This window comes from Leptidea sinapis, chromosome 6 (assembly GCF_905404315.1).
Source record: "Leptidea sinapis chromosome 6, ilLepSina1.1, whole genome shotgun sequence".
In the NCBI taxonomy this organism is placed as follows: domain Eukaryota; kingdom Metazoa; phylum Arthropoda; class Insecta; order Lepidoptera; family Pieridae; genus Leptidea; species Leptidea sinapis.
In genome coordinates this window covers 7,187,439-7,214,542 of record NC_066270.1, presented here as the reverse complement: position 1 = coordinate 7,214,542, position 27,104 = coordinate 7,187,439, and the positions used below count along the sequence as shown (strand labels likewise).

Sequence of the window (27,104 nt, the reverse complement as noted above, 5' to 3'; positions counted from 1 at the left end):
ACTATTTAGCCATGTTAGGAGGAGGTAGGTAAAGCGAAAGAGCGCGGGAAACGTCGGATCGAATTTTTATTTTTAATTTCATAATACCGAAGTGATACAGTGAAAATAGAAAAGTAAAAACATTAAACACTGCACTAAAGGTTTTTTTTACCTGGTATTATATTTAAGAAAAATTCTTGTAATTCAGCTGTCAGGTCACTGTTGAACGTAGTGGTTAAATTCTCTTTGGTCATCATTTCTGAATTCTGCCAGCTTGACAATGACGTCTTATTGTTTACATCACAGAATAGAAAATTCAAAATAATAAATAGAAAAGATAGGTCAAAACCCGAAACATTCTTTTGAAACTGTACCAATTAAAATATAATATAAACATTTTATTTTGCTGATCTAAACAGCAGCTGTACAAAGCTATAAATGTAATTTTCTGCATGATGAGGGTATTTTTGTCGGAAGATAATCTGTGTGCTCAAAATTTGTTGAAGATTGTGTCCCATGGAAATGCAATTTTAGCAGAAATTTTGAGGCTTAAGGATTATATACCCGTTGCATACTTGTAAGAACGATCAAAAATTCTTTATGTTATTTTTATGTTTAACAATTTTTTTATGCAAACATTAAAAACATTTCAGGTTTGATACCAAAGAAACACAACAAAAATATCAGGATGTTATATTGGATTTTAGTTATTTCAAAGTTTCAGACATATTAGAGAAAAAAATTTCTTCAAACTCAGTGAGTCCCATTGTTTTCTAAAATGCTCTATTAGTATTTAGTATATTGTCAATTTAATATACCTACAAAATTATATTCACAGAAACTTCATGATTTAGATGATGACCTCAGAGATAAGTACAGCGACTTAGTGACCAGGTTCTATTTACTATTTGAAAACATTTACCAATTTATTGTGGATCTAAATACATTTGTTGAACAATTAAATGAAGGTGCATTTATACAACAATCTATAGACACAGTTCTGAAGGATATAGAAGGAAAACAACTACTAGTAAGTACAAGATATAATGTGTAATAATAGATTGTTAACAACCACGGACAAGTAAAAAAAGAAGGACTCTGTGCCGTGATATTAGCAAGTGAAGCACTGTTATGCTATTGTGTGTGCAGTTACGGGGGATACTAGTTACACAATTTTTTCTCCCTTAAATAATCCTATATGGCAGAAAAAACTTATATAGTATCGTTTTTTCACAATGCACAACGCCATTTTAAATATTTTATAGAGACACAAACTGATCTGTCACATACTATGACAATTCTCATAATGGCCGTCTATCAGCCTGTAGTAAGTGTGTGCGTGGGGCTATGTATTTACACGTTAATTGGCTTGTTTTGGTGCTACACTGTTATGTAAGGTGACACTGAGTCCTTATTTTTTTTACTAATCCGTGTTAACAACATTAACTTCAATTCTAATATTTAAAATCTAGTTTACTCCTTAGTTTATTTTCTGTTACTGTCTTTTTGTTAAATAAAATGTAAATGTTAACACTATTCATGTAATAGCAGAAAAAATATTTTTATGATTTTTGTTTGTTTGCCACTAATCTCTGAAATCACTGGACTTGACAAGTCACTGGCAGATACAGTTGAATTAAGAATAAACTAACACTACTTTTGATTAAACCCAATCAGTTGCAAACAAAAAGTTTTGTTACATTATATTATAAGCCAGCAAAAGAATCTTCGCAAGTAAAGTTGTGAAACACCATTTATATTGGCTTACCAAAATTATAAATATTTTTATTTATATAAATAATATTTTATTCGAAATAGGTAAATGTTCTCCAAAATGTATACAATATTTTATATTTAAATACTACCTTTAGTTTACATTTTTAATAATATACTTTATACACCAAAAATGATGTCATATTCTCTTAATTAATAATAAATGTTCTTATAAATAATAAATCTAAAATTTTGTACCTCAATTTATTCAAATTTTTTATTAAATATGACACTGTTGTTTGTTCCCATAAAGCCTCTTCTTCTCACAAAAGTTTAGTTTTTTCAAAGATAACTAAGCTTGCATACATTTTCGATGTCCTTCTTTTCTATAACTGGGCAACAGTAACTTTTAAATGTCCTGTGTTTGTATTAGTGCAAGTGCATTAAAACCGGCTTAGCCTTTTCAATGTTTCGTAAAATAAGTATAATTCTTTAAACATTTATTTAATAATTTACAGTGTGAATCATTATACCTGTATGGGGCGATGCTACTGTTGTGTGACCTGTATATTCCCGGTGCTGTACGTGAAAGGCTTTTAGTGGCATTTTATAGATACAGCACTAATCAGTCGCAATCAAACATAGATGATGTGTGTAAGCTGCTAAGAGACACTGGTTATAACCAGTTACTTGGTAAAAGACCAGCATGCTATCCAGTGGAATATTTTGGGTATGGTTATTGTTAATATTTTGAACCATAATCAGGCCTGTCTCACTCCCCATGTAGGTATCGAAATCGTAAGTGGGTGCGGCGGCCCCTACAGAGTAGGCGAGTCAGTAAGGACTCACGAGCGAGCACTGACGCACGCACTTTATTGTCTCCTACTTCACAGTTCCGGTCGATATTAAAAAAATGGAATCCATATTAAAGGTCATTGCTATCCAAATTCATTTTTTAAGCTTCCTAAAGACGCTGAAAAAAAAGCTAATTTAAAGTTATTTTTATTATAAATTCATGATAGCTTCTTATTTACATTATAGTAAAAACTGAGCTATTTTTATAAGATCACATAAGGTAGGTACACTTTAAGGTAAAGAAGTCAACCCTAATTTTGTCAGAAGAGGTAAGTCACGAGATAGAAAGATAGGCAACTTCTAGGTGAATAAAAATTTAGTAGCGCTGTGCGATCTGAATTGCACCTTATTGGCTGCAAGAATCTCTATTTCTTTGATTGATTTTGCGGAGTGAGACTTCTTATTATATTCTTTGCCACAATCTATAAATAGGTATATTATATACTAAATATTAAGCTTGCTATAATTAATTAAAAAAAAATAATATTAAATAAAATTATGTATTTATAACTCTGTCTGTAGTCTGACGATAATTGTTTTTTTTTTAGTTTAATTTATTTAGAGCATTGGTAAAAAGACCATCAGCTCAAATCGAAATATAATAAAAGATGAATATTGAAATCATTTTTAAACATATCGATTACGAGAAAATCCCGCGTACCGTACCGTAGGTTAGACCTTGACCATAATAATGACAACATAAAAAATATTGGAAATCAAATTTGAAACGCGTCTGTTGAATTTACATTTTCTACTTTCGAGGTTAATTAAATTAAATTACAGGGTGGCGCAATAGAACGTGCATATTTAAAATATTGATTAAAAAATAAATACAAAAGGTATAGTTAAAAAAAAAATGAGGTATTATTAATAACATCGTCTAAATGATGACCCTCTCTACGACGACACTCCTCTAATCGCAAACGGAAGTTATTGAAAACTTTCTTCAGTAATGCTGGTGTAATTGCTGCCATTTCACCACGGATATTCTCCTTGAGCTGATCGATATTTTTCAGATTATTGCTGTAGACTTTGTTCTTGAGGTATCCCCACAAAAAAAAGTCAGGAGGCGTCACGTCTGGACTACGTGGGGGCCATGGGATATCACCTCTTTTCGAAATCAGTCTGCTAGGGAACATCTGTTTCACAACCGCCATGGAGTCATTTGATGTGTGACAGGTAGCTCCGTCTTGTTAAAACCAAGTCCTAGAATTCACTATTCTTGAATTTTCAAGCTCTGGAGCCAAAAATCCTTCCAACATCGCAACATAGCGTTCGGTATTAACAGTGACGTTTTGCCCCCGCGCATTTTCAAAGAAAAACGGTCCAATTATTCCTCTACCAGAGATTGCTGCCCATACTGTCACTTTAGGACTATGCAGTGGTTTCTGGTGCTTGAGTTTGGGATTCTCACTGTTCCAGTAACGACAATTTTGACGGTTCGTAACCCATTGATATGGAAGTGGGCCTCATCTGAGAAAAGGATATTGTCAAAATTGGAAAATCGATTAAGCATTTCATTAGCAAATGCGAGCCTTGCTCCGAAGTCAGACTCTTTCAATTCTTGTGTTAACTGCAAGTGCTGCTTGTAAGGATGCAGTTTAAGATCCAAGTTTAAAATTCGTTGCAAACTTCGTCTCAATAAGTGTAAGACAGACGATCTCTTGCGAGTAGACATTTGTGGATCTCCTCGTACAGACTGCATAACTCTCTCAATATTGTCGTCGGTCCTAGATGTTCTTGGACGACCTTTTGCTTGTGGTTTAAACGTTGAACCAGTCTCTTCAAAACGCTGTACCCATATTTTAATTAAATTAGCACTCGGAGCTTCACTAATTTGCCGTAGTCCATATTCAGAACGCCTAGTAACGATGTATGAACGAGAGTTCTCGTAAAATGCGCGCACGCAAAATGCGCGACGCTTCCCGTCGAAGTGACTCATAGTGATTAAAACTCCATGAGCCCGCCTACCCAACGATGCAGACTCCCCCCGCCCGCGCACTTTCTACCCCGCGAAAAAAGATGATGCAATATGCACGTTCTATTGCGCCACCCTGTATAACGGAATGGGTTGTTAACTTAGAATATTTAATATTCTAAGTATCTCGTATCTAAGTAAGTCGTATCTCTTCGTTGTATACGATCAAGTGAAAGGAACCCCGCGCAGAGGTGAGAACAGTACCTACCCCCGTAAGATAAAATATCATCAAAGTTGCACCTGTAGTGTACTTACGTAGAACTGTGTAATGTACTATTTTATTATTATATATTATGTCGTCATTTAGCCTGATAATATGTTGTCCCGACCTATTGTTATTACTGCAAATATGTTCAGTAGTTCACCCGCCGCCGGACCGAACCATTGTATCGCGCACTCGGTTGATCATTGTCGCAACTATAAAAAAATTTAATTGTCCAAATGAGGTAGCATGAAAGGCAAAGTTTAAACACTTATTTATAATATTTTATTTTTATTTTATTTTACATTTTTTAGAAAACTTACAGCTAGGTTAAAAAATATAAGTTACATACATAATTACAGAAGGACAATTAAAAGTTTTCACAGATAGGAATCGATATATGATGTGAGAGTTAAGTGGACAACAAATACGAAAATTATATAAAATGATAAAGAGACAAAAAAAAATTAACAAATTAACTCAAATTTACAATTACACCTAATTGAAAAAGTTCTCGATAAGGAGCTGTTTTACCTGCCTAATTGGAGTGGTGAACAAATCCAGGTCTAATAGCTTAGACAAGTCGTTGAAAGACCGACCAGCCCGCAGTAGATAACTATTTTGTCTATAATTAGTTCTAGCTCCGGGAACATGCAGGCGGCATGGTCTCCGGAGTGAAGCAAACGGAACCTGAAGACCAATGCGCGCGAGCAGTTCAGGACAGTCGACCGAACCCCTCGCTATATTCATTAAGTAAATGAGATCGGCTATACGTCTCCTCTTTTCCAATGGCAGAATATGGATTTTTGACAGCGCTGATTGTAGTTCGGAAGATATGCTTTTATTTTAAATTGAAGATGACGCAGAAACCGTTTTTATAACGCTTCAATACGTCTATTGTATATATTGTAGACGGGGTTCCACACTTGTGAGGCGTATTCTAAGTGACTTCTAACATATGCACAGTATAATATTTTTATGGCTTTAATGGATTTAAATTCTGAATACATACGTAAGATAAAACCTAAGGATTTCGATGCCTTACTTATGATCGAGTTAATATGATCGTCAAAAATTAATTTATTATCAAATACAATTCCTAGGTCGCGAATCGAGTGGACTCTTTTTAGAAACGAATATTTTAATCTATAATTGAATGTAATGGTAGTAGATTTTCTAGTATACGAAGTTATATAACATTTATTAACATTTAAATCTAATTTATTTTCTAAGCAATAATGTACAAATCTATCGAGATCATCCTGAAGGTGTTGTGTACATTCAAGTGATCTGATAGGAGATAGTATCTTCATATCGTCAGCATATAATAATATTTTTGAATTAAGAAAGCATGAAGAAATATCGTTTATAAATATATTAAAAAGAAGGGGACCTAGAAGTGATCCTTGAGGAACTCTTGATGGGATCAGGATTGTTGACGATGCGTAGCCTTGTAGTACTATACTATATATAATATAATAAATAAAATATAGATATAGACTATTTAAGATAAACATTTCCATTATACATTAGAAACGTGTAACTCCAACGGTTTTTGCGACGCACACCAGAATAGCTCGCAGACGTCAGATTTTTTTCCTAATTACTTGACACTTATCGTTATATTTTGGATAATTCACAGTAAGTATATCTTTATAAATGATACCCTATGTGTTATTCTGATGTGTATGCTATATTATTGAAAAGATTAATCAAAATCCATTCAATAGGTTTTGCGTTAAAGATGTCTACATTCTAACATAATATTAGTAGGATTATACATTCTCGGTAACAGAAACAATTATTTTAAGTACCTATAGACTTAATATTTAACATACTTTCCAGGCGAGTACCTGTGCACCCAGATTTTATTGAGAAAGTTGTAGCGAAGTTGCGATCAGAAGATATTTACAACCAGCTCCCTGTGTACACAATACCCGAACATCAAGCATCTGCACTGGCCGTTCAGTCCAGTATGTTAATTATTTGTCTCTTTTTTACGCCCCACTATCTTCATGGCGACATGACGAAGATGAGGGAAATTGTAGACAAATTCTTTCCATGTAACTGGATCATACCAGTTTATATGGGAGTAACTATGAATTTAATTGACTATTGGGACAATTTCAAGGCTGCTAAGACGTGCCTCAGCAATACATGTAATTCCAAATCAGTGAAGGAGATCTTTTCCAAAAGGGGAAATTCAGTGAAGCTCTTAATTAATAAGACACATCAACTGTTAAAAGAAGGAGCAATGACTGATGACTATGTGCTTGACAATATCAGTAAAGTTCTCAACCTTATATTAAATTCGAATCATGTGTTGCGGTGGTTAATACTACACAATACTGATGTTATTTTCTTTGATAACAATAAAAGAAGCAAACAGCTAAAAGAACTGGTAACAAAAGAATCGAATTATGACCCTGTACAAATACTGGAGTTACTTGTAAGTACAGCCGAGTTAGAATTGAAGACGAGGGAGTATCTTAAGAAGTTACTCGATAACAGAAATGAAAATTGGGGCAAAAATAAAGAGTTAGCCTTAGAAGGGTTGAATACTTTAGCCGATATATTCTCGGGTAACAAGATGTACACAAAAGTAGTTGAAAACGAACAACTGAAGTTGTGGTTCGCTAAAATCGCAAAACAAGTATCATCGCTTTCGGAACAAGTTAGTTCTAAATCAGTAAAGAAAGTGACGCAATTAATTCAAGCGCTGGACCAAGTTGAAGAATTCCATGGCATGAAAAGTACGTCCAGTGTGGTGCAGTTGCTTTTAGAAACAAAGGAAGCATTAAAAAATTGTCTGAGGGCTGCATCGCTCAAAGAAGATTCACTTGTAACCTTAGAAACTGTAGCAGATTTTAGTTATGCATGGTGCACTATAGATCTCTATACAGGACATATGCAGGAAAGTATTAAAGAAAACCCAGCAACCACTAGCAGATTAAGAGCGCTGTTTTTAAAACTAGCCAGTGCAATGGAAATTCCACTTTTGAGGATCAACCAAGCGCAGAGCGATGACTTAGTCTCGGTTTCACAGTATTACAGCAATGAACTTATCAAATACATTCAGAAAGTATTGCAAATAATACCTGAAATGGTTTTTAGAATAGTGGAAAAAATAATTGAACTGCAAACGTGGACTATTAAAGAAGTGCCAACGAGAATAGATAAAGAAAAATTGAAAGACTTTGCGCAGCTAGATCATAGAATGGAGGTTGCCAAGCTTACACACTCTGCATCAACATTTACCACTGGTAATAACTTTTTATTTATTTTAGTGTGTGGCCAATTTTTGTGTCAAATCCCCTGACAGTTACAATAATTCTGTCTTAACTCTGATTATTGTCATAATTATAAATGTCTTTAAGTTAACACGTACTGCGACCTAATTAATCATAACATCATAACTGTTTTATCTGTCGTAATTTGTATGTAGTCAAAATAGATTTATAAATATTCATCTTAAAGCTTAAAAAGTAAAATATTAACCCCCTTATTCATAATAGTCTGCTAAAAGTCTTTAAGTTAGCTTAAAGCATTGCTAATTCTCACTCTGTCTTCTTCTATTGACTTAAGTCAGAAGCAGAAAAAACACTCCTAAGCGGCTGTTTAAAGTTAGCGGACCATTATGAATAAGGGGGTAAGGAAATACGTCAAGACAAAAATTTCTATGTTATATCTTATTCCTGACACTGAACACCATATTATGGTGTTTTTGGCACCATTCTGTAAATCAATGGAGAAATGAATATTTTCTATTTATTTAATCAACTATTATGCGTCTTTTCTAATTATTCTTATACCAAACCTATATCAGAGGTCTTGGCGATGTATGCTCTTAGATTGAAAGTCCCGAAGGCATACTGATTCCGTATTGCAAATAAGGCGTTTTTAGAACGTTTGACATCAACATGAAATCCGTGATAACAAGGTACAATTGGTATTCTATCAATTTTACCCAAAGAATTAATATAATTCAGGTATCCTCGATATGAGATCAACATTAGTGGGTGTCATTAGAGTTGACCCAGCAGAATTGCTAGAAGAAGGGTTGTTGAAAGAATTGGATAACCACATAAGCAAAAAGTTCATAGAGTTTGTGGAGCCACAAGTGAAGAAGGCGAACAGTATAATACCTCGATTGCAAAAGTTAGCGGACAGCATGGAGGGATACAAGCGATCGTTGGAATATATCCAGGATTACATTAATATCCACGGACTCAGGATCTGGCAAAAGCAGGTAGGAAGAACTTAAATCTTTTTTTATGAGAAAAAGCATAGATAAGACATGCACTGTAGCGACATCTAATGCTGTTCAAACGTTTTGGATGTTTTACGGCCGTTCCCAATATACTATCTACAGATAGAGATAAATTACTACCTTCTACTGTCAGTAATTAGCTGTCATTAATCTGAAGCTGTCCCAATGTAACCGATAAGTCATTCTTATCGCCTTATGACGCGTGAATTTCAATTTCCATACAAACTTCTATCGCTGGTAAGCTATGCGTCGTCCCATTAACAGACAGCGTCTACGGATAAGGTGAGTTACTGTCGATAAGTTTATTGCGACAGAAAAGTCAACGATAGTTACGATTTTTATCTCAAGTAAGAGATAGACTGAATATTGGGAACGGCCGTTAGTTTACTTGTCCTCTATGCCAGATAGTGTTAGTTTCCATACGACTATTTTTTGCGCTTCTATGTTCTTCGATGTTTCGAGACGCGCGCGATACGCTCTGCCCATTTCAATGCAGAGCTAAGGATTATTAATTGAACCATATATTCAGGGCAGCATTGCAAACGCTCGTCACTTTGAGACATATAACGTTAAGTCTCTTTAATACTTCACTAGCTCAAATCGAAACACAATAATTATTGCACACAAGTACTTTACGGCAGAATAAAGTGTCGCTGTGATACTCACCTACCCGAATGAATTATTTTTGAAGTGAAACTTTTACGGATGAAACGCAATAAAATGTCACGAAAATGTGGGACGTTTTTGTTCAGGCAGAGGAGGGGAAGGACGTTTTTGTTCAAGGGAGAGGGCGATTGACACCGACGGCCGCTACGAGGGCTGCACTAAAAGTATCGGGAATGGAATATTTCCACTGTTCCTGTCATATTAAAATCTTTTTAATTGAAAACTCCTTGGTTTTAAAAATCGAATACCATACATTTATTTAAAAAACTTTTCGAACTTGTTTAGTCGTAGAGAAAATGGAATTGACTCGAGAAAATTCTAGAGCGATGATTTATTATGAATTTCGAAGTGGTTTAACACAAAAACAGTGTGTTGACCGGATGATTTCTGCATTTGGTGATGAAGCCCCATCCAAAACCACAATTTATCGCTGGTTTGCTGAATGTCAACGTGGACGTGTCAAGCTCGGTCGTCCAAAAACTGCAGTCACCAAAGAAAACGTTGATGCTGTATGTAAGATGATTGATAAAGATCGACATGTGACGTACCGCGAAATTCAGGCAACTTTAGACATTGGCATGAGTCAAATACAAATAATCTTGTATGAACAAGTAGGTGTAAAAAAGTTGTTTTCTCTGTGAAGAGCAAAAAGTGGCTCGCGTTACTTGGTGCGTCAGAACTCTTGAAAGATTCCACGCAAGATCCTCAAATGCTGTATACAACATCGTACCAGGTGACGAATCCTGGATATACGCGTACGAACCCGAAACAAAAAACCAGTCACGAGTTTGGGTGTTCGAAAATGAGTTCAAGCCAACAAAAATTGTTCGTTCACGGAGTGTTGCAAAAAAAATGGTGGCCACATTTGTCTCCAAAACCGGCCATGTTGCGACTTTTCCTCTTGAGAGACAAAGAACGGTTAATGCAGAATGGTATGCTAGTATTTGTTTGCCACAGGTCGTTTCTGAACTCCGTAAAGAGAACTGCAACCGCCGCATCATTCTCCATCACGACAATGCGAGTTCTCACACCGCGCACATAACAAAAGAGTTTTTAGAGCAAGAAAACATAGAATTATTAGACCATCCGCCGTACAGCCCCGACCTAAGCCCTAATGATTTCTATAGTTACCCTAAAATAAAGAATAAATTGTGTGGTCAGAGATGTTCATCACCTGAAGAAGCTGTGGAGCCTACAAAACGGCCATTTTGGAGACCCCAACTTCCGAATGGAATGGTTGCTTCAATTATTGGTTCAATTGCATGGAAAAATGTGTCAAATTTCGCGGAGAATACTTCGAAAAGCAATAAATACATTTTTCAATAGTACTGTTGTGTCACTTCCTTGATTCTCGAAATTTTCAGTGCCGCCCTCGTAGTAAGTAGATCTTCCCTACTAGCGTTGTATCGTGCAGGCTTAGCACGCGGCCACTAGTAAGTAGAAAGTCTTCCCTACAAGCGTTGTATCGTGCAGGTTTAGCGCGCGGCCGCCAGTAAGTAGAACATATTCTTGTTCAACAAGTTCTACTTGAAGTGAAACTTAATTATAATAACAAAATTTTAATTTCAAAGAAAATTTTTTTAAATAAAAAATTGTCAAAAACATTAGCTTTAGAGAACAGATTGTTATTTTAAGAAAATTTAAAAATTATAAGAGATTTAAAAATTATTTTACCAAAGAAGTTTCACTGCTAACATGTGTACTTTGTACGCACGCCATTTTTTTTGTTGGGTGCTCACTATGCAATTTGAAGGCGAAATAGGTCGTCTCCTGAAGTGTTCACCGCCATTATAGATAAATCACAAAGAACTGCTTATATAGTATAATAAGTACCCTAAATGCATAATTATTCGCTATTGTTGTCAGGTTTCAGCAATTATCAATGAAAATGTAGCGAAAGAAATAAGTATAAGAAGAGGTGTGGTACTACACGGCCCTTCAGCAGGTTTCATGGGGAGTCTGGCAAAACAAATTGCGCAGTTGACTGACGCCAGGTATGATGTATCTACATTTGTTTTATTTTTAATAAATTAACTGTTGTTTTTTGTACAAATCTTACTAGTAAAGTCACCTTTTTAGTAGATCTGATATTTCCAGGGCTTTTGATAGATTTTAAAATAAAATTTAGTACACCATAAAAATATAATAATAATATTTACACAAATTATCTTGCCCCAAATTAGGCATAGGTATAGCCTGTGTTATCGGTTGCAACACTACGGTATATTTAATACAATATACTTACTTAAACATACATAAATACATATAAACATCCATGACTCGGAAACAAACATCCATATTCATCATATAAATGCTTGCACCTACCGGGATTTGAAACTTAGTAGGTAGGATCGCTAACCACTCGGCTATACAGGTCGTCGATATAATATAATGATCTAGGTAGATTGGCAGGCTATGCAATATGAGTACATATATTTGAACCAGATCAACCATCCTTCGAAAACAGGCAAAAGAAAGAAATCGAGAAAGCCTGGAAAAGCTTCTGGTCCATGAAGAACTTTATAAAGGGAGATCTTTGCCTGTCAGTTAAACGCAAACTCGTTGACATGTGCATACTGCCCATCGTAACTTATGATGCACAGACATGGTCATTTATATATCAGAAGTCCAAACTCCAGCTTTGTCAGCGAGCAGTATTCTTGGAGTCAAGCTAAATCGATCACATTAGAAATACGAAATTGCGCTCCAGAACTGGCGTTGCTGATGTGGGAGAAAAAACCGCCAGGCTAAAGTGGAATTGGGCTGGGCATATATGCACAAAGACCGATGAGCACAGGTGGTCACGCATTGGCTGCATCAGGACGGGCAAAGACGTCGAGGCAGACCTCGAAAACGATGGCGTGACGATCTGGATGCCCATAATAAAACCTGGTCGGAGCTGGCACAGGATTGCGATAAATGGAGGAAAGCAGGGCAGGCCTTTGCCCAGACTGTAAAAAAATAGCACCATGCGCTGTTTTTGTAAAATATATCTTAGTTTGTGGCTCGTGGTGCGATGGTTGAATTCGGCGGCAGGAATTTTGTCAAATAGTTCTTCGGAATACTCCCCTTGATAAATGTGGTGGAAGATGTACAGCGAGGCTTTACAATGGCGATATTAAATGTAAACAAGGTTAGAAGTACTCAATCGAAATCATAAAAAAAGGTAGGTTAATTCTTTAACAAACAAATCATATATTTAGGAGGCAAAGTCTATTCACCCAAACGTAGTCGCAGAAGTCGGCACGAAGTGGGTGTCAGTGCCAACAATAACGCGCGGCTGGATTAGGCCAAAATATCACAAGTACCTTCCGCATTCACCCCTCAGACCCTATTTTTTTTACTGCGCATCTTGCAGTGGTGCGAACTAGATTGCCTAATGGTATACCTAGTCATCATCATGATTACTTAATGTGTAATTTTGGTGAAGATGTTTATTGTAATAAGATAATTATTTTCCTTTATATTAATTTCAGAGTGTGCGTGTATATCAATATATCTGCAGCATGGTTCGACGTGAAAACAAACGCAGAAATCGTTAATATAAAAACATTTTCAAAATTAAATGAAGCCATAGGCGTGGTGGGCCTTCACGGCCTAGATACTATATATGGGTATATGATAAAAAACCAACTTCAACAGATTCAAAGAATTCTTAACGACGGTCAAGAGAAGTTTGCAATAGTTGGCGCAACTGTGAATCTAAAGGAACTTGACCAAATTATACTGAAAAATCAGAAGAGCATTCAGAACGTAGCTGATGCGCTGGTTGTCATTGGTGAATTACAACTCTTGAGGAAACATATTGCATATCAATTGAATACCAGTTGTAAGTTTGACTCGGTGCAGCTGGAAGCTTCTCTGCGAACTATGAATGAGTAAGATTAATTACTTTTCTTATTGTCTATTTAACAAGAAAAATATATTTATTTCGGGATTTTCACAAAACAAACACTGTCTTTTGAGGTGACACATTTATTATATTATATACAGTTACGTACAGATTATACCATGATTTAATATTTATTATTATTACAATTTTTTTTTTTACACTACTTATTTTGATACCTACGCAAATTAATTTGCAATGGGAAGACTAAAAGAACTTTCTACTTCAAATGTCACCAGGGGCTACTGAAAACCAGTGTTGTGTTAGTGTCTTCTGCACATACACAACAATATACTGAGTCAGCTCCTTTTAGCAGGGAATCACGCTCACACTGTTTTTTTTTTATTTTTATTTATTTATTTTTAATTTTTTATAATATTTGTTACGTTATGTAATTTAGTATTCTAAGATTTAATTAATGTTGTAAATTATTGTTTTTTGTGTGAGGTTTTTTTAATGCTAATAGAGTGTGTTTCTATTCTATTCTATTCTAGCATTTTCTTTGATTAACGCGAGTTTTACACGTTTAAATAAAACGCATTCAAAGGATTAAAACGCGTGTAATATAAAATTATCTATTACGTGGCATCCAATCATCTTTAAATTAAAACCCAAAACTACACATACCAAAAGAGAAGAGGACACTGTCGGTAAATTTTGCCAAAAACCATCTGTCTACAGCAAATACCATCTCCGAGGCAATAAATGGCGCTAAACTATGACATATACTGTCTTGACTCATTTCATCCGCAGTCCCCAAACAGGATCTAAATACATACTACGTTATAAGAGGCGGTAATGCCTAAGTAAAAATTTAAATTTAGTTTAGTATGAAACGTGGAGTGGTTTGACATAAGTTTGTAAAGTAAATTACAGTATCGCGATTGACGACGAAGTATAATCCAGCTTAGTTTGAAAGCGAACAGTTCCTAAAAACGTGGTGGATATGGGCTATCTCCGTGTTTTACAAGATTATAGCCGTCATCTGTCAATCTATCAATGACTGCACTGCACGTTTCATACAATCGAGCGACTCACTTTCTTCTTAGAGAGTTTCGCTAGGCTGGCAGGCCCCCTGAACATGAGATCTGGAAAGGTCTTCAAACGTCGGGCTAACTAAAATAATAATAAAAATTGAACTTTTACGAAAAAATTGAATGTAAAAACACAGTTACAATTACAATCGTTTTATTCCTTTAAATGTGACACATTTAGATTTTTGTTTTTCAACTGCGGATGTATTTATCGGTGCTTTCATTGTCCTGGAAAACAAGGCATCGGGCAACTTATGCTGCCCTTGTATACGTTTATAGAACAAATGGTTGAGTAAGTTTTAGAAAGCGTATGTTTGATGTTCAGATCGATATATCGGGGGCTGATCACAGGGGGGTGTACCAAAAATGAGAGAGCTACGTAAAAAGTCAAATAAATTTTATTCAATTAGGGTGAGACTAAGAGATTTTAAATGTCACTTTAAATATTATTACTTATGATTTATATTTATAGATCATTATTATACGATTTGAAGAGATGTAACAATATTGAGTCTAAGGAAAGTACACTGGCATTGATGAGGGAATTGGACGAATACCTGGTGAGATCTGGGCTGTTTGAGCCATTCGAAAAGATATACGTAAGGAATGTTCCAGAATTTGGTGCTGTTCATATGGGAAACATGCTGGTCGTAATTCTAATTTCGCAGTTAGCAAAGTTGCAGCTATGTATGACGTCAGGTAATATATTACATCGTTGTACCGCCACGATAATGTTAATAATATCGACATACACATACTATCATGCTCTATACGAGGCTTATCATAATTTTCATAATTTCAGCCGCAAGACGTCCACTGCTGGACAAAGGCCTCCCCCAAAGATCGCCATGACGATCGGTCCTGCGTTGCCCTCATCCAACCGGCGATCTTGACCAGATCGTCGGTCCATCTTGTGGGGGCCTACCAACACTACGCCTTCCGGTACGTGGGTGCCATACGAGGGCCTTACTGCCCCAACGGCCATCTGTCCGTCGAGCTATGTGCCCTGCCCACTGCCACTTCAGTTCCGCAATCATTTGGGCTATTTCGGTGACTTTGGTTCTCCTACGGATCTCCTCGTTTCTGATTCGATCTCGTAGGGAAACTCCGAGCATTGCCCGCTTTTTTTTATGGAATATGAGTATATAATATATAATATGTATAATATGGAATAGGAGGACAAACGAGCGTACGGATCACCTGTTGTTAAGTGATCACCGCCGCCCACACTCTCTTGCAACACCAGAGGAATCACAAGAGCTCTACAACTTAAAAGGAAGGTGTACGTGCTTTTCTTGAAGGTACCCATGTCGTATCGTCCCGGAAACACCGCACAAGGAAGCTGATTCCACAGCTTCGTAGTACGAGGAAGAAAGCTCCTTGAAAACCGCACTGTGGAGGACCGCCTAACATCCAGATGGTGGTGATGATATCGTAACTTGTGGCGTGTCGTGCGAAGGTGAAATTCGGCGGCAGGAATCAGGTTGAACAGCTCTTCGGAACACTCCCCGTGATAAATGCGGTAGAAGATACACAGTGAAGCGACGTCTCTACGCAACGCCAAGTGATCCAGCCGTTCAAAGAGCGCTAGGTCCCCGACAATTCGAGCTGCTCTGCGTTGCACGCGGTCAAATAGATCGAGCGGATACTGGGGTGCGCCAGACCAGAGATGACAGCAATACTCCATGTGAGGCCGGACCTGCACTTTGTAGAGCGCTAGAATGTGGCCCGGCTTGAAGTATTGCCGTGCTCTATTTATGACGCCCAGTTTCTTCGAAGCCAATTTGGCTTTGCCCTCCAGATGGCCACGGAATTGGCAATCGCTCGAGATTTCAAGACCCAGCATTCCGATACTAGGCGAGGCTTTAAGGAAAGTGTTCTCGAAGAGCGGTGATACGGCAAATGGGGTTTTTTTAGTGGTAAACGCGCAAACTTGAGTCTTCTGGGGGTTTAATTGGACAAGGTTCAACTTACCCCATTCCGCGACCTACACGAGAGAGGACTCGATAGAAGACACAAGTTTCTCCCGGCACTGGTCGACGTTTTCCCGAGAGAGACCTGCATGGCCCGTGTATACGGCATCACCAGTCCTGCGTCACACCCTTGGGGCACTCCAGCGTTCACGGGCTTGGGATTCGAGCAATAACCGTCGACAACGACCTGTATGCTGCGCCCAGTGAGGAAGCTGGAGGTCCACTTGCATAAGCTCTCGGGAAGCCCAAATGATGGAAGTTTTGCGAGGAGCGCCTTGTGCCATACACGATCAAAGGCCTTCGCTATATCCAGGCTAACTGCCAGGCCTTCCCCCTTGCTTTCAATAGCAGCCGCCCATCTATGTGTTAGGTATACCAGAAGATCGCCAGTCGACCGACCATGGCGAAAGCCGTACTGCCGGTCGTTGATCAACTGGTGACCCTCAAGGTATGCCAAGAGCTGACTGTTAATTATGCTCTCCATGATTTTGGAGAGTAGGGAGGTAATAGCAATAGGCCTGTAGTTTGCCGGATCCGAACTGTCTCCTTTTTTGGGATCGGATGAACAAGGGCTGACTTCCATGAATCAGGGACTACGCCTTTTGAATAAGAGTGCCGGAATGAACGCGTTAGCACCGGCGTCAACTCAGGGGCACACGTTCTAAGCACGATTGGAGAAATGCCATCCGGCCCACTCGACTTCCTAACGTCCAACGAAAACAGAGCTCGAGCCTAACAGTTTTCTGTCGGAACTGTACTTCAGGCATGGAGCTCTGACACCGCGGGATGGTCGGCGGTGTTTTTCCGTTGTCGTCAAGATTCGAGTTGGAGGCAAAAAGAGTGCATAGGAGATCGGCTTTCTCTTTTGCCGTATGGGCCAGGGTGTCATTCCTCATGTGCAACGGCGGCATGGACGGCTGGTTGAAGTTACCAAGAGCAGCTTTCGACAACAACCAGAACTTGCGTGTTCCGGTCGGGTAACTGGAGAGCTGCTCGCCAATTTTGACGACGTGCTTGGATTTCGCACGGGCGATTTGCCGCTTAAAAAATCTGGAGGCACGGTTATATTTCCTCTTCAGAACTTTGCAGTTCGGATCTTTTGAGCCCAGCGCCGCAACCCATGTTCGATACGCCTGTTTTTTGCAGTCAGATGCTGCTTTAACTGACGCATCGAACCAGGGCTGTGATCTGCCACCGATCGGTACTACAGAGCTGGGTATAAAAATATCCATGCCATGCAGTATCACATCGGTTACTGCAACGGCGCTGGCATTGGGATCATCCGAAGGGAAACAAACCCTGCCCCAAGGGTAGGATGCAAAAAAGGAACGCAACCTATCCCAATCTGCTGACTTGTAGTGCCAAACGCGGCGGGTCGCTGGTGGTCTGCGACGTTGGCGTCGGTTAGGCACTACACTCCTGACCAGGCAATGGTCGGACGTTCCGAGAGGGGCGTCGACAGAGACCTGGTAACGATCTGGATGTGTAGTCAGCAGAAGATCTAGTAAGGACGGCATGTGGCTATCCACATCCGGGAGCCGCGTTGGCGACTCAACCAATTGGGACAGACCATACGCCAATGCAAAATTATGCACAGATCGCCCTGCGTAGTCTGAAGTACGTGATCCAAGCCATTCGGCATTGTACCCGTTGAAATCACCCAAGACTATGATTTCAGCGGAGGGGATCTGAGCAAGCACATCATCAAATGCCGCTTGAACGCAGCCCATGAGGTGATCCGTTTCTGCGTTACCACTATGGGACCTGTAGACACACGCATAGATGCGGACGCGGTCCTCTAAATAGACGCGGAGCCAGAGAGTAGACAGGTCCCTACCCTCAAAATTGCCGAGACGGCGACAGCAGATATCCTCCCTAACGTACACACATACCCCGGCATGAGGCATGAAATTATGCTCAATTTTGTACCCGGGGTACGTTAAATATGACGTTTCGCTAGGTCAAGATATCTGCGTCTCCGTAAGGAAACACAAGGCCGGCTGCGCCGTCTCAAGGTGGTGGTGGACGGCGTTTAAATTGGAGTGAATTCCCCTGATATTACAGAAGTCCACATTAAGCGTGGAGCGGGGTGCCGTGGTGTTGCTGCCCTGTTTGTCCTTAGATATGCGCGGTACTGTGCCCTCCTCAGAATACGAGGGGCAGCCCGAGCGAGAATGCTCGGGTAGGGATTCTCCGACTCTGGTAGAGCCGGTACCCTCCTAGGGTAATATATTTTTAAGGACCGCTCTCATATTTTTGTTGGGGATTGATGCGGAGGGGGAGGGGGGAGGGATGGCCTCCGGTCCTCGACACTAACCTATGCGAAACATAGCGGCACTAGGCCGCTAATTCACGCCGGTATTCTGTGCGAGTGTGGTAAGTAACCCGGACGAGTCTGGCACGATTGTGCTGACGTTATAAGACGGCAGCGTGACTCTCCCACTTTCAAATAATCCGCTGGCTAAATAATTGGCTAATCTGCTCTTACTTATGATAAAGTAGAAAGTCTTCTGATCAGACTGACATGACAAGCACACACAGTCTAAAAATGGAACCAAATTAAAGATCTAAATTCAAACCCACACACACTCACATACACACACACACAAACACAACACACACCGTTTAAAGACTTGTTTTAATTGTGCTATTGTAAAATTTGGTTTTTAATTATTTTTGTTTATTTCCATATTGTTTATCAAGTATTAAATATACGCTAAGGAAGTTGCGAGGTATTCCCAATACAAGTGTCCTAAGACAACCCACTGGAAAGTGTCAATCACTAAAATGTATATGCAATTTTTGAAATAGACGAAATTTATTTATATGATATTGTTTTTTAAAGAAAAAATCTTGCTACAAACTAGCATAGGTACAAGTCATTGATATCTAAATTTAATACTTACTTAAACATACATAAATAAGTAAACAACATTGACCCTGAAACGAACATCCATCTTAATATATATTATATATTTCTTTTGTGCGTCTGTTGTAACTGAATTCCTCCTAAACGGCTGGACCGATTTTAATGAAACTTTCTGTGTGTCTTCCAGTGGATTCGAGAATGGTTTAGATTCAGAATTGAACTACCTCCTAAACGGCTGGACCGATTTTGATGATTTTTTTGTGTGTTCAAGTGAATTTGAGATTGGTTTAGATTCTCAATTCCGTCCATATAATATAATTATCCAGCTCATTTGTATGTTAGTGAACTCCTCCTAACGGCTGGACCGATTTTTCAAATTTAAGACGTGTGCACAGGATGTCTGTCGGGTCCACCTGTATTCATATAAATAAAATGAACACTATAAGACTGCATTTAGTGCAGACTGCGTCAGCGGTGACCGTCGGTCGAGCGTAGCTTGATCACGATGATAGCATTACGAAGTCAAAGATTCTATTATTAGGTATAGAGCGTCAAATTGAAGGAGAATTTTGCACAATATATTCGAAAATGCCACGACACATAATTTTGCTTACGATGTGACACGCGCGTACGCACATTCGCTCGGTCAGCGTCGCACTGAACGCAATTATTTATCGCCATAGCGCGTCAGCGGACCGACGATTCACATCAGCGCTACGTAGCTGTACGCGCGTAACAATTCATCAGCGATGTACTGTACGCGATCATATGTTTATATATATATATAATATTCATTGTTATAGCTACGCTTGACCGACGTCAGCGCTGGCCGTCGGTCGATCGACCTACTGATATTCGGGACCTCTAGCTCAGTAGGCAAGGTCTGGGCTAAATTTACGTGCTTTGTAGGGTCTGGTACTCGAATTTTGTTATATTATGATCGAGTAACACTGCATAGAGCTAGTAGTATGCCGCTTAGTTTGTACGGACACGTAAAATAATTGATAATATTCAAAAAGGTTGTTGGTTTACCTACTTGTTATGATACTTTTGTAAGCATGCAATTAGTTGACTACAATCGACAGCATGTCATAGAACAATATACCATACTGTCTTCTTCTATTTTAAAGGTTTTTGTTTCTTTGTAAACATTCAATTTTTTTTTTGGTTTCTTTATCTGTATATATAATAAAGCAGTCAGGGAAAATAAAAACAGAATCCCATCACACATCACTATATTATGTACGGATTTTATAATTATACTATTTAACTTCCAAATATATACTCTCGTAATTATTTATCACTGCAGAATAATTAATTTAATCCCGAGCAAGACATTAAATACAATTCACCATCCCTCTCCTCTCCTCGCCCCTACCGCGTAAGTAGTACGCACATATTAAAGAGGTTATTAATTAATTAATTTTATTTTAATTAATTTATTTAAACTACGCTCGACCGAGCATCAGCGCTGACGAAGTCTGCACTAAGTAGAGGAGGGCCTTTACTCGCCTCACACTTCACACCACTATACTAGAGCCACCGCTCTCACACCCGCTCCTGACTTTACTTTACTTATAATGTAACGAGTATAACATATGTTTTTTTATGGAATAGGAGGACAAACGAGCGATCACCTGTTGTTAAGTGATCACCGCCGCCCACAATCTCTTGCAACACCAGAGGATTCACAGGAGCGTTGCCGGCCTTTAAGGAAGGTGTACGCGCTTTTATTTGTAGGTACCCATGTCGTATCGTACCGGAAACACCGCACAAGGAAGCTCATTCCACAGCTTTGTAGTACGTGGAAGAAAGCTCCTTGAAAACCGCAATGTGGAGGACCGCCACACATCCAGATAGTGGGGATGATATCCTAACTTGTGGCTTGTATGTATATGTATATGTGTTGTAACAAATAAAATAGGACTTTATATTATAACCGTATTGACTTAATTAATTAAAATTATAACTTCAGTATTTTGAGACTTTTAATAAATGCTTAGAATTCAATATGGCCATTGTCATCCAAAGGACCATATAAATTATAATATTAGGTATATATCTAAGTAGCTATGGTTTAACTAAATTGATGTGTTCATGTTTAAGGTGATCTAATTACGAAAAAGCCAGGGGAAAATATAGATGGCTTTCCGCTTATAATTGGAGTATATACTTTACTACGACAAAGTAAGACTGAAAATTTGGAAATATTTATAAACTTATTATGCAATTATGTCAAAGTTGCCAGTCTCAACAAGTAAGTTAAAAATTAGATTAATATATTTGCAATAACTTGGCTATTTATTTTGTACTTGTGATATTTCTGTTAGAAGCTATCAAGTTAGTACCTACGACTTCTTTTCGGCAATGCGCAGTGTGCGTTGCACGGACTAGTAAAAAAATAAGGACTCCGTGTCACCTTACATAACAGTGTAGCACCAAAACAAGCCGATTAACGTGTATATACATAGCCTCACGCACACACACTACTACAGGCCGATAGGCGGCCACTATGAGTATTCTCATCGTCTGTGATAGATCAGCTTGCGTCTCAATAAAATATTTTAAAAATGCCGTCGTGCGTTGTGAACAAATGTAAAAACGATACTATTTAAGTATTTTTGGCCATATAGGATTATTTAAGGGAGAAAAAAAGTGTAACTAGTATCCCCCGTAACCGCACACACACTAGCATAACAGTGCTTCACTTGCTAATATCACGGCGCGGAGTCCTTTTTTTACTCGTCCGTGGTGCGTTGTATCAATGTTTTTTTTACCTTAGTCATTGAATAATTGGACTTTGTTAAGCCTTTCTGCTTAACTACGTCCAATGACTCAAACTACACATAGGCACTTTTGAGTTAAAGGCATTTGAAGTTTCATCTCAAAATAATCTTCCATATTAATACCCAAAAAAAACAGTTTCCGTTTACATTTTAAAATAAGTTTTTCACTGTAAGACAGATTCGACCTTCAGGAGTACAATGGCATACCTAACTCTATTTTGACCAAAGTGTGGTTTGACTCCTTTCTGCTTAACTAAGTCCAATTTATTCAGATTTCAAGGACATTCAGAGGAAGCAGAACGCCAAAGCCATATTTCAAGCCCTAAGTAGGTATTGGGTGGTAGTTTTTGACGTAGGTGATTTCATATCCTATTTTGAATAAAAATATGTGAATTGTATGATATGCATAGGTCGTCATTAATATGTAATTGAACCAATTTAAAATTGTGTTAATTGGCTTCAAGCTGTAAAACTTTTTCAATGCATATCTTTTTTATATTTTCAGATTCAAATTCAAAAACACTTTATTCATGTAGGTCACGGAAATGACACTTATGAATGTCCAAAAAAAATATTCCATAAATAAATAAAATAATAATTACGAACTTCACCGCGATATAACATGGGGACAAGCCGCCATATTGGTGACATGAAGTGAAGGCATATACTTAAAATATCATCAACCAAAATTATCATTCGAAAAACTGTTAACTGTCCACAGCTGATGTCACACAAGTGAATGTGACAAGGTTACTGTTCTAACACAGGGTTATAGTGTTGCCATTCCAAAATGCTATTATAAACTACAAAGTTGTTCAAGGAAGATGATAAAAAAAGCACTATCATCATTTCATATATAGATTTTTTATTGGAACATGGATATTGACAATCTAATATCCAACCTTAATTGATAATTTATAATAGGGAAGTCTCTGACTTAGCCAAGACTGTATGTGATCTTACAAATGATTTAAGTTTTCTGTAGTGTTAATTCCGCAAATATTTGTTTTTAAAACAATTCTACACGTGTTTCGCCTCTACACGAGGCATCCTCAGGACGTGTTGTCTCAATGTGTTAGAGCAATTAGAAATAATAAAACACAAAAATAACATGTTTACATTGGTGAATGAACAAACAAATTTAGTCCCATCATCCCTTTGTTACGTGTCTCTTCTTGGGTATTACCCCAATCGTCACAACAGCCGACCAATCACAGCGCGTCATTTCATGGGACGAGGGTATAATTCTCTTCCTTCCGGCTCATTTGATTCAGTCTCGTGCCAGATTTTGGCGAGACAACACGTCCTGAGCATGCCTCGTGTAGAGGCGAAACACGTGTCAAATTGTTTTAAAAACAAATATTGGCGGAATTAACACTAAAGAAAACTCAAATCATTTGTATAATTATGGATTTCCGCAAAGTAACGCCTAATTCAATAAATTTTCCGTATGTGATCTAACAAGTAATATAACATTCATTTTTGTTACAGATTAAAATCAGCTGATGTGACACATGACAGTTCTCTTATTATAAGAACATTACAAATATTCTGTGAAACATTCAAGTACCCTTATGAAAAATTAGAAGATAAATTACCTTTAGTTCTTCTGACTCATACCTCTATGAAGCAATAATTTATCAATACATAAAATATTATTATAAAATGAAAGTTAATATTATATTACATTATTAATCAATAAATTAAATTATTTTTATACGTAACTAGTCTTATAATTAATAAATATAATAAATTTGAAAACAAAAATTTATGAATGGTGAGGGACTCTAACCCACATCCTCTCGTGTTCCGTACGAGCACTCTTACCACTGAACCAACCGTTCGAGTGATGTCTTGTATGCTTTGTTCAACTCTCAGGTTGTGGCTTCATCTACAGGATCTACTTTATTTCTTATATTTGCATATAAGAATATTGACTTAAGATGTTGCTCTTTCAAACCTAAACAATTTATGTTTTTTCAAAGTGATAACCCTCATTTCTGGGATTAATTACACAAATTATTATTTTAATCTTGTAACATACTTGTAAATACATACTACATAATATATCATTCATCTATAATTTTGCCGTGCCAACTCTGGGTTGAATTGAGAGTTATATTTAGGAATCATTTTAGTATCACTCTTTTCTCTCTCTTCCCTTAATGGTTCACCATTCAGTTTCCTTAAAAATATTTCTGTTTTGTACTTCTCCTGTTGCTCACGCTTTAACCTTGCTTCCCTGAGTTTTTGCAATTTCAATTCCTTATCCGAACTTTTGTTTTTAATACTTTTCTTTGGAATTATTTCAACATTTTTAATAGGCTTTTCCAGCTGATTTGAACAACTAGATAATTTGCCAACAGTAGTATGTGTTAAATGTCTAAATGAATTTAAGGGGTCATTTTTCTGTTTAGCCCTCCAATCTATTTCATTGTTTTTCTCGTCGAAGCTCTTTATCTTTGGCTTACCATCTGCATCTTTTAGTACTAATTTATCGTAAGTATCTTTTATATAGTCTGGACGGGAATGTCTGGATGACTCAGGTGGTACTTCATACCAATTCTTTTTTTGAAGTGCTTCATTGGTGTCTTGGCCCAAATAGGTAAGATAACCTATTTTCTTTTCATATTCCTCTTTTTTGTCTTTAACCTCTTTATCATGTTCTGCATTGGTTGTAGTTACAGCGTGTTCAATATCAGAAAACAAGTTAATATGTTCATTTGGTTTATCTTCATGTGAAACAGAAGGAATATTAAAGTGTTCTAACTTCTCCTTGCTTTTTTGTTTTAGGATGTTTAATCGTAGTTCCCGGTCTGCCTGATCTGTTCTTAATTGTTCCTGTCTAGCTTTTTCTGCTGCTTCTGCTTCATCTTTTCGTACCCTTGCGATGTTTTCTTTTGTCCGAACATGCCACCTAGTGTATTATCAAATATTACTAAAAACTTTCATCATTAAAAGAAATTACTTATGCATTACAAATACATTAATTTGAAGTGCAGTACATTCATACAAAAAAAACACAAAACAATTAATAACCAACTATCAATCATCAACACCTGTATTATAAATCTGATAGCCTCTTTAAATAACTTGCTCTGATATTCTAAATGCATGAGAACCTTCTGTTGTCTTAATAATCCCTACTAATATCCTAATATTTATTGGAATTAATAAAAGGTGTGAGGTACAGTATAAGAAGAATTTTATGTATGATCAATCAGAGATTCAATGCAGTTAAAAAACAGTACAAACATGCAATCAAAATCACCTGACCAATATCCCGAGATGTTTTTTTTAATAGAACAACTATCTGCAATTAGCATAATATTATACTATAAGCAGACAAGGGGTGCCAAATTCATTTATGTTGAGGTTTTCATCCAATACTCTAATCTAGCAAAAAATCTTACTTGCAGCTTTTTTTATAGAAGAGGATGGAAGAAGGAGGATGAAGATGAATACTGGATGGAGAAAGAAAGATGAATACTGGGATATGGGTCATCTGATGGTAAGTGCTCACTGCAGCCCATACTACCTTGTAACAACAGGGGAAATCACAAGAGTGATATATGTTAGAAATGCATCTACATATTCAACTTGATAACCATTAGAAATGTGACAAATCTAGGAAAAGTTTATTCACCCAGAAGACAAACGTATAGTGTTGAAGAAATTCAATCTTGTAACAAATGTCTACATACAACAACCATTGGCTTAAAAAGTAAAAGATCAATCAATCAAGCTAGCCAATCAGTCAGGTCATGACACTTTTACTTTCAACCACCAGAGAATTGTCCAACTGTATAACTTTGTGAACTTTCTCAAAGTGATTATGGAATGGTTATAAAGATGTCATGGAACATGCATAGACCAAAAACTTACATTACAAGACATTGAAATTAAATGTAACAAGACCATTATGAAGCCCTACCCCTTGAGCAGCAATTCAACACTATTTATTTACTGATAATAAACTACTGGTAACCAAACCATGAGAACTGCGTGTAACACTAATAATAATTATATTCAAGAACTTCGGAACTACATCCTAAAGCAAATAATAAATATTAAGCAATAAATTAAAAATACCAGACAGTGGTAATGGGCTTAAAAGACATAGTATCTTAGAACTAGATAGTTTAAGTACTGATTATTGAAACAGGTGTTCCTAATGGCTAACAGTTCTGCACATCAGTATTTTCTACAACACAACTGCTTTTAGTTAGGTAATAAATATGGGCGGCGGTGATTGCTTTACATCAGGTGTATCAAAAATAAGCAGTTATAAGAACAGTACCATAAAAAATAAACAGTAATATAAATAGTACCTTTTCTTCGGAAGAATATTCATTTTTGTAATGTATTATGTAGTATCACTTCGTATTTCCCTTTGCTCCTCTTTTTATCATAGTATAAGGAATTATGCAGCTATAAAAAAGTACAGGTTACAGTAAGGCTGAAAGAAAGGTCTGAAACCAACAATCGTGTGTAAACAACACCAGAACACAGTACTCAACACTATCAGTCTAGGAAAAAGGACCTCGGTTAGTAACTGATTCCTGGTTATAACTTATGAGTTAGAAAATCGACAGGTACAAATGGTATTTTAAATTTATTTAAAATATATATTTTCCAAGTAAATCCATACACTTTTTTTTTTTTTGCGCCATTTATTGGCCTGCACGGTTTGTGCGTCAGCCATACAAAAAGGTGAGGAAGTGTGTCATTGGATTGAGAATTGGAACGGAATTTCGAAAAGGATCAGGTAAATTTAGTATATAAGTACATAAATGGTTATAATTTTATATCGTTAAGAAAAATAAAACTAGCTAAAATTCTATATACATCAATATTTATATTAGATAAAAGGACAGAAATTGAAGTAGG

General features: G+C 37.2%; 2 protein-coding genes across 3 annotated transcripts; one reads left to right on the top strand and one right to left on the bottom strand.

Moving 5' to 3' along the window:
- The first annotated feature begins 281 nt into the window (after nucleotides 1-281).
- On the top strand, nucleotides 282-23,938 carry LOC126964964 (WASH complex subunit 5). The gene is made up of 11 exons (XM_050808323.1): nucleotides 282-556; nucleotides 633-735; nucleotides 818-1,009; nucleotides 2,211-2,422; nucleotides 6,573-7,990; nucleotides 8,717-8,976; nucleotides 11,530-11,657; nucleotides 13,140-13,541; nucleotides 15,059-15,285; nucleotides 21,535-21,685; nucleotides 23,706-23,938. Exons 1-11 carry the CDS (start codon nucleotides 432-434, stop codon nucleotides 23,848-23,850), a joined length of 3,363 nt encoding a protein of 1,120 aa, XP_050664280.1. The 5' UTR covers nucleotides 282-431; the 3' UTR covers nucleotides 23,851-23,938.
- On the bottom strand, nucleotides 23,057-26,875 carry LOC126965084 (leukocyte receptor cluster member 1 homolog). 2 transcript variants are annotated; one of them, XM_050808544.1, is made up of 3 exons: nucleotides 26,758-26,875; nucleotides 26,546-26,686; nucleotides 23,057-25,131 (listed from the first exon to the last, which is right to left on the bottom strand). In XM_050808544.1, the coding sequence occupies exons 2-3, from the start codon at nucleotides 26,566-26,568 to the stop codon at nucleotides 24,288-24,290; spliced, it is 867 nt and encodes a 288-aa protein (XP_050664501.1). In that variant the 5' UTR covers nucleotides 26,569-26,686; nucleotides 26,758-26,875; the 3' UTR covers nucleotides 23,057-24,287. The 2 variants fall into 2 exon arrangements, with proteins under 2 accessions (XP_050664501.1, XP_050664500.1); XM_050808543.1 differs by having other exon boundaries at nucleotides 26,546-26,863.
- Nucleotides 26,876-27,104: the final 229 nt, after the last annotated feature.

Coding starts and splice junctions, on each gene's coding strand:
- LOC126964964 (XM_050808323.1), top strand. CDS start 432: ATGATGAGGGTATTTTTGTCGGAAGATAATCTGTGTGCTCAAAATTTG. Junction 11,658..13,139: donor GCGCAGTTGACTGACGCCAG/GTATGATGTATC, acceptor TATTAATTTCAG/AGTGTGCGTGTATATCAATA. Junction 15,286..21,534: donor GCAGCTATGTATGACGTCAG/GTAATATATTAC, acceptor TTCATGTTTAAG/GTGATCTAATTACGAAAAAG.
- LOC126965084 (XM_050808544.1), bottom strand. CDS start 26,568: ATGAATATTCTTCCGAAGAAAAG. Junction 25,132..26,545: donor AATATTCTTCCGAAGAAAAG/GTACTATTTATA, acceptor ATAATACACTAG/GTGGCATGTTCGGACAAAAG.